This window comes from Bactrocera neohumeralis, chromosome 3 (assembly GCF_024586455.1).
Source record: "Bactrocera neohumeralis isolate Rockhampton chromosome 3, APGP_CSIRO_Bneo_wtdbg2-racon-allhic-juicebox.fasta_v2, whole genome shotgun sequence".
Lineage (NCBI taxonomy): Eukaryota > Metazoa > Arthropoda > Insecta > Diptera > Tephritidae > Bactrocera > Bactrocera neohumeralis.
In genome coordinates, this window is record NC_065920.1 from 53,594,675 (window position 1) to 53,603,199 (window position 8,525).

The following is an 8,525-nucleotide window of genomic DNA, read 5'->3' on the forward strand; positions in this document are numbered from 1 at the left end:
CATCGGTTAGTTCTCCACATATTGCAAGATTATTGTCAATACTAGAAAATTCCTCGATTTCTTCTGTTGATATGGGTAGGCTACTTTCAAAAGCACTTGCCCAAACTGAGAGCGGAACATCATCTTCATCATCAAAATCAGATGATATTGAGGTGCGGATAACGCCTACATTCGCGATAGAAAATCCAGCATGCTTGAAACAGTTGGAAATCGTTATTTCAGAAACCTTGTTCCAAGCATCATACATCATAAGAATGGTATCAAGTATTGTAATCTTCACTTGCCCAACCTTGTTATTTTTATTGTTATCGTGATCGTTGATTAGTTTTAGAACAAGGAATTTTCGAAAATATGATTTAAACGCACGAATTACTCCTTGATCCATAGGTTGCAATATGGATGTAGTATACGGTGGTAGAAAAACTAGAGTAATGCTTCTCAAGTCATCGATTTTAGGGTGAGCTGGACAATTATCAACCAAAAGTAGGATTTTTTTTCGTTTTCTTGAGTTTACGATCCCAATCACGCACCCATTTCGTAAAAATATCAGATGTCATCCAGGCTCTGCTATTACTAACATAATCGACAGGTAACGACCGTACGTTTTTGAAACATCTTGGACGCTTTGACTTTCCAATTACAAGCAATTTTCTTTTTATTGTACCACTCATGTTTGCTGCAATTAGCACAGTTAGTCTTTCTTTCGACAGCTTTCCGCCTAAACATTTTTGATTTGGTGTCAACTTATAAAATAATCCCGCTTTATCAGCGTTAAAAATCTCATCATCGCTAAATTGGGCTTTCAAATTTGGCCAAACTTTTTCTAACCAGTCGCTCACATCACTCTTTTGGACTGACAGAGATTCACCAGCAACTTTGCCTGCAACAATATTGTGTCTTACTTTGAATCAGCTGATCCAACTTGTTAAGCATTCGAATCCAGAAATGTTAAGCTTCTTAGCAAAATCATTTGTTTGTTCTTGTAGTATAGGCCCATTTATAGGTATACCCTTGTTACGCTGCACTTTAAACCACTGCAATAATGCTTTATCTTCATCATCTTGACTCGAAACTCTCACACGTTTAATTTTAAGAAAATTTTCATTGAATAGAGGTTCAATTTTGCTTTTATTTTTCTTGATTGTGGATATTATGGAATGACTAACACCGAACTCTTTTGCAAGAAGTGCATTTGATTCTCCAGCTTCTAAGCGATATAATTGCAGCTTTTTCTTCAATAGAAAAACATTTTCTCTTCAGAGCACTCATTGCGGCGCATCTTCTTATTGTCTGACCGCGAAAAAATAACTAACTAACTGACATTTATACATTGAAGACGAGACTGATCTACAAAAATTTACGAAATACATATGTACATAAGTACTAGCGAAAGACATAAAAACATTGTACCGTACTTTACCGTTATTGATTCCGCAACTGATCGGCGACATTCATTCTTAATAAAAAAGCATGCGTCGTCGTTATAACCAGTAAACTTATCTTAAAATTTCGTGAAATTACGTCGCTAAAGCCGGTATGTCGCTAAAAACGGTGACGCTTTAAGCAATGTTTTTTCAAAAATTTGTACTAAAACCAAACTTTAAGTTGCGTTTACGTCGCTAAAAGCGGTCGGACGCTGTAAGCGAGGTCGTTATATTCGGATTATACTGTATTAGCTCGCAAATATTCCGCTCCTTAATGTTCAACAGATTAAATGGCTAGTACGCAGTTTAATTGAAGTTTAATGGCTATTGTACATATTTGATAAGCATATAGTACATATATAGTAGGTACTCAGTGGTATATTACCCAAGTTTTTATTGGAAACAATATGCGTTGATTGAATAAATTTTTTTCTAAGAACTGAATTATCATTGCTTACGCCGACTAAACACTCGACAATTGAAGTACGAGGTAATGTATTTCTGGAATAAGACGAGATCGATAAGACCTTTTTATCATGCGTTCAGTGCATGTGCACCAAGATGGGCGGCAAATGCGATGGGGATTACGAGAGTAATGTGGGAGGCTTTTTAGCTTCTTTGTTTCCACTTTTCTTTTCGTTAGCTGATACGGTTCCCATGATGGAGTCTGTCACAGAAGCCCGTACAATTACTGATGGTCTCATGGATGATGTAACTCATGGACGATTAAGGTCTCGCTTACCATTTCCGAAGTGGAAATCTTAACAGCAAGCAGTTGAAAGCTTTCTCCGAGAGTATAAGTACAGAAGAGAAAAAACGTTTTGATTTTCGTGGTTTCAAGCTATGGTCATCTTAATGAATTAAAGGGTTTTTAAATTGCCATATTACATACAGCTTATCTTAAAAGGTATGCGAACAAAGTCATTAAGATAAATACTAATAGTTAATGCACTTGTTTACCTTCGGGTACATTAAAAACTCATCAATCAAAATATAATGACAGAAATAGCTTGTAGAAAGACCACTTAGGATGTGTATAAAAATATGAAAATTGGTGTAATTAGTGTCAAGATAAGTACATAACTGTAATAGCTTGTTTCTGTGAGACTTTATTTCAAGTATTGTTGTATGACGAAGATTCATTGATAAACTATTCGATGACGTACAGAAGTTATTCAAATTGCGTTTTTTTCCCTGATTAAGGTGAAATTAGGCCTTGTAGCGGAGAGGAGTTGAGTTCGGGTATAATTTAAGAATTGCAACAGAGGGAGAACGAGAAGCTTAAGCGAGAAGCTTAAGCGGATAAGAAAGTGTTAAAACTATGAAAAAAACAGTTTGCAAGCGTTGCTCTGAAGCAAGTCTGTTCATTGTGAAATGATAAACCAAAGTGAGTTTAAATCACATAACAGCTTTCGAAAAGACAAAAAACATTCATTATTTAGCTTATTTTAGGTTATTTAAAGTTTTTGGGTTTTGGTTGATGGGGAATCATATTAGGACAATTTACATACATGTCTTTTGGGATGCTAAAATTTGGATTATACAAGTATATTCCACTTGGAGTATATTATCTCCGCAATTTACAGCTAACTTCGCATGAAAACATTTTCGGTATTACCAATCGGACTGTAGTTAATGTCCTTCAGCGTTAATAGCCTAGCCGTGTTGAAGGGGCTTAAGTAATAGTAATAGGCGCAACCCAAATGGAAATTTACATTCCTACTACGAACTAAGAGGGATGCCTCATAGTTCCCATAATTAGGATTTCAATGTGGATGATTTTACGGTCATCACCTGTTTGTGGAAGTGTAAAGACATCCGTACCAATACCAAGAGGTCGAGGTATCCGCGCTAATGGCTGGATGATCAGGTAATCGAAAGCTGATCGTGAATGCGATGCCTGAAGAAGGACGGAGGTATTCTAATGCCTCTGCGACCAGTAACCAACCCCTTCCGGGTGACTCGTGGGAACAGAATAAACACAAAAAATAAAAATGTAAAACAACAACAACTTCTAACATATTGACGACTTACGCTTTGCCAGGGACAACGATTACGACAACAGAGAACAAAACGCCAGGACCCATAACGGAGTCCGACGAAGACATCCTCCTCGCCTCCAGCTACTAGAGAAATAAGAGTACTCCATGGTGCGCTGAAAGTAAAGTATAAATATGGAACCTTCCACCTCGAAAGCAGCTGTAAATACCAACCAAAGTATATTGGCTGCTCCAGGAGCAAATCAGCGATAGAAAAGGAAGAAGTCTCTGAACCAAGTGAGGAATAACCGGTATCAAAGAACAGTTTTTATTCTGAGTAAGATTGCCAAAGACCACGCCGTCGACACCTCTCTCTCTTCATGTGCAACAAGGGTTCACAATTTCTGATCACAGATGCTTCACATTCCCTCTGGACACACTCGGACCGGCTGAAACTATTAATGGGAAACACTACCGATGACAACACATCTAATTGAAGCGAGCGATTGCCGAAAAACAACCGAAATTCGCGACTAGACATGAGACAATAATTTTCCATCACCCCACGCTCGGTCTCATGTTGCGAGATCGGTTGAAAACTAGTTGGGTAAACAGCGCTGTCAAGTTTTCCTCACCCGCTTTATTACGCAGATCTTGCTCCTTCTGACTTCCAGTATGGCTCACATTAAAAGAAGGTGCCAAAAATTGGCTTGATTCATTCTTGGCCGCCAAGCGCGGCGGTTCTTTTGGGATGGAATCGGCAAACTGCTAGAAAGAAGATGAGAAAATGTTATAGCTTCAAATTGACAAATACTTTGAATAATACGATTAGAGTCAATGAATTGAAAGTAAAAATTTTAAGTTTTCCCAATAAATAATTTATTACCAAACAAACTATCCAACTTCGTAAACCAGTACCCTCTTTTATACACTCAAAGGCATGTTTAATAAATCTAGAAAGTAAGAAATTCGCTCCTTCTTTCCTTACGTCTTTCATAACAGTTAGATCTTTTTCAAGGGCGCTAGTCACACCTGTTATTAGAATCAAAATTATACGCTAATCAACCGGCCTACACAGCGCGCCTCTTTGGCGCTCTTACAGTAACCATCGTACGCATCGAAGAACATTAAAAAGCCACACTCCTGTAGTAAGAAATAACCGTTAGTGCAACGATAGTAGTAGCGGCAATTCCTTGGATAAGCATAATTCGCGAAGACACCCGCACGGCAAAGACTTTTGATATTTTGTACATCTATTGTTGTTGTACTCGTGAGTTGGGGTTTTGTTGTGGTTGAGATATTTATAGTAGTTGCTGTTGTTTTCGCTGTTGTTGTTGTCACCTCCGTTGTTTGCTGTCCGCTACTAGTTGTACTTTGCATGTTAGTAGTTGTTACTATTGTTGTTGCTTTGGGTGTTGTGGCCGTACCCTCCGTTATTATTACTGTGGGCTCAGCGGTTGTGGCTGACACCTGATCCTCTTCTGATAATTCACTTAAATCTTCGTTTTCACACTGGTAATCTTCCAAACATTCATCCTGTGTACAGTAAGCCGACGCCTCACCATCACAATAAATATATGGATAACGGGAACTGCATGCTGTATTTGAATTTGAAATATATTCCGTTGTTTCCAATGCAACGCTGTCGCAATCGCTTATAATTCTCGCCTGTAACGGTGCAACAAATTGTAGCGCGATTAAAGTTATAACGGTAAAGTTATATATAAATGATAATAGCATTTTTTTGCTTTAATTCATTCCAACGATGCACGTTCACTGATTCGTTTATGGTTTGACTATATTTTTTCGTTCAGTGTGACGCTTTTATATGAGCGAACTAAAGAGCTCGTTGGGTGCCCAAGGGCGCTTACGCATTTCTAATCAATGAAAGATAGCTTGGCAACATTTTGGTATCTAGGTAGTTGATTACTCTGATGATGCATTTTAATGGAATGTGATTTCATTTCATTCGAAATCTGGTAAGAACCCCCGAAATGCCCATATACATATATAGGAACGAGGTTCGTTCAAAAAGTATTTAATCTATAAGAGAAAAATTATGGAAAATTATGGAGAAGTCTGCTTATAGCTCGATACACTTGATTCAAAGAAGCTCCAACTTATTCCACCTGTCTGAGAAATGTGTTTACTGAAGGTATGAAACGTAGGCGAGGCAAGGTGGTTATTCTCAGTTGACTACAATTTCTGACTGACGAGTGTTCTTTTTTAAATTCGAAAAAAAAAGAAGTCGCATGGGTCTAAACCTGAAAAATATGATGGCTGTGGTAACAGGGTGTGAGTCAATGGGATGTCATGGTGGAAGAGCACTTACTTTCCACCAAACCGGACAAGAATTTCTGCAATTCGAAGTCCAATCAACGCAATGCGTGGTACCAGTAGGGTCTTTTGAAGTTTTTTTCCTTCTCCATGTCATCCAAACTGGGCCTTTAATCTGAAAATCCAAGTCCAATCAACCCAATTCTTCGAATCAGTAGAGTCTAGAAAAGGGTGTTAAACTTCTTTTATGCCTATAAGACAGCCTTCGCCTTCTGCAAAGCAGACAGTAGGTGAATTCCATAGTTCCGATTGTTTCATGGATTCAAGTTTTGTTGAAGGCCACGAAACGATGCTGAAACACCTTCAGGTTGCGCTTAAGCAGCGTCAAACACTGTGATGGTATGGTATCGCGGATAAGCCTGTTGTTCGGGTTATATAAATTTTGTATCAAAAATAAAATTAAATGCACGGACGCAACGCGAATGTTCAATGTGGCTAATGGTAAAGCCAAAATAAACTTTTATCAGTGTTGCAAAGTGTTCTCAGAAGGTCGAGGTGTCGAGTAGTCAAGAAAAGACTAAAACATGAGTGATGTGAATACAATAGTATTGAAGACAATAGAATGATGTGAAGACAATAGATTGGGTATCCAATTACCATTAGAGAAGGTGATGAGGAACTAAACATATCGATTGGCACGTGTCATTTGATTGTACTCAATGATTTGGGCATAAGTCGAGTTTCCGCAAAATTTCTCCGAAAATTTCTCACTTTCGACCAAAAACAGAGTCACGTTGATATTGCTCAAGCCAAAACCGAAAGGAGCGCGTCAAGTTATTTAGTTCGAATGAGAAGGTTTTGCTAAAAGTTTTATTCCCTTGTATTGATAGAAGCGTCGTACATAATGCGTTTTTGCCAAAAGGTCGTATGGTATGGTGATAAAGGACCAGCAAGTTATACACCTGGATTTGTGGAAGAATAAAAATTGGCTTTTGTACCATGATAACTATCCTGTTCCCGCATCGTTGCTTGTGCGCGAATATTTGCCCAAAAACAACACATTAATGACCCTTGAAAGGACGTCACTGAGGAGATAAAAACTGCTTCGAAGGAAGAGCGATCACTTTTTTAAGTGTTTTGATTGGAAAAAACGCTGGCAGAAGTGCAATACTTGAAGGAAGGGAACAAAGTAGATATTCGTATAAATAAAAACTTTCTGAAGATACTCGATCACTTTTTTGAATATACCTCGTTTGTTTTTATTTCTTTTGAACACACTTGTAATGGAAAAAAACTACGGTAGTCCCATTTTGCGATAGTCTAAAAGAATGTACTATAAGTACTTTCTTTTGCGATCGGTTAGCGAGGTTGAGTACATATCAGTTCGCCCTCTTTCCTGCAGGTAAAGACTAATTTTTATGTCAGTATGATTTAATTTCTTTTTGATAAGCGTGCTTTGTCTCAATATCTTAGAAGTGAGTATTTGTAACTGGGTTAAGCAAGAAGTCTGTTATCGCTTTTGCTAGCATGAAGGTGTATTGTAATATTTATTTTCAATTGAGATCAATTGACAAATAGTTATCTGCTGACGAGTATTTATTCGAGCACAGTTGTGTTCGTAATGATAGCAACCGTATGCAAGAAAAGTCATCGAATTTTTTTTTTTTTCATCTCGTCATCAGACAGTTAGAAAAAGTAACATGCAAAGATAGGTCATGACTTTCTGAAACCGTTTTTTTTGAGCTACAATAGTGGATATTATTTAGAGGAACCGTCAAGAGTATAGATTCCCATGAATACCTTTTTTCAAATTGTCGTATGGTTTGGCCCGGCTCAAAGAATGTTGAATCAACCATTAGTCGCCGTTGAACACAATGGTCTGGAGATACTAGAGAAATAAGTTCGCACTCCATAGAAGCGAGAATGGATGTCAGGAGATATACTACTATGATCAAATTGAAAGAAAATTTTTTTTCTGTAGGTTGGTAGTGCTCTTAGTGACATCTAAGCTAAATTTCACGTCAAAATATTAATTTACTTTGAGATATGCGTCGTTTTGAGAGGCTCTAAAAGTGAATTCTTCGATTTTTACTATGTCTGAATTTATTGAACAAAGAAGTGCGATAATGCACCATCTCACACTGCATTGATTATTAGTGATCATATCGCCACATTTTCAACTAATATCGTGCAGTAACCACCGCATTCGCCTAATTTTCCTCCGTGTACCTTCTGGCTATTCAGCAAATTCACAAGACCACTCCGAGGACACCACTTTGACTCAATTGAAGATATAAAAGCTGAATCGAAGAAGGCTCTGATGGCCATCACGACGGAGGATTTTTCCAAGTGCTATGATGACTGGAAAATTCGTTGGCATAAGTGTATTGCAGCGGGAGGGATTACTTTGAAGGAAATGAAATGGACAAAATTCACCTTTCAATTTGAGCTCAAGTTGTTATACCACAAAACCACTAACTAATAATAACAGATTTTGAGTTTGAGCGACTGTGGGTCATATGGAGATTACATTGTTATTCTCGAGGGACTTGGTTGGCTGAAAGGGCAGACCGCAAAAAGGCGAGATCGCAAGCGGCTGCAATTAGAACATCATTACGACCACTGTGCTCTTACTCGATTGATATTACGACACTTCTCAGTATTTCCTCGCTGCTTAATCTCTTTGGATTTGGTACATTGTCACGGAATATATTCTTTCTTAACTGAATGATGGCTGGACATTCGGAAAGGCAATATTCTAGCGTCTCATTTTTCTCCGCGTATGCTCTGTATCTGTCGATTTTACATAACAAAGATTCTGAATGTGGGATTTCAAAAATAAGTG

At 37.9% G+C, this 8,525-nt stretch overlaps 1 protein-coding gene across 1 annotated transcript; it reads right to left on the bottom strand.

Annotated features, from left to right (window-relative positions):
- Window positions 1-4,346: 4,346 nt before the first annotated feature.
- LOC126753781 (uncharacterized) lies at window positions 4,347-5,167 on the bottom strand. Its single transcript, XM_050465488.1, has one exon. It carries the CDS (start codon window positions 5,141-5,143, stop codon window positions 4,454-4,456), a length of 690 nt encoding a protein of 229 aa, XP_050321445.1. The 5' UTR covers window positions 5,144-5,167; the 3' UTR covers window positions 4,347-4,453.
- Between the last annotated feature and the right edge of the window lie 3,358 nt (window positions 5,168-8,525).

What these genes read in the sequence shown, in the direction of transcription:
- LOC126753781 (XM_050465488.1), bottom strand. Translation starts at nt 5,143, where the DNA reads ATGCTATTATCATTTATATATAACTTTACCGTTATAACTTTAATCGCG.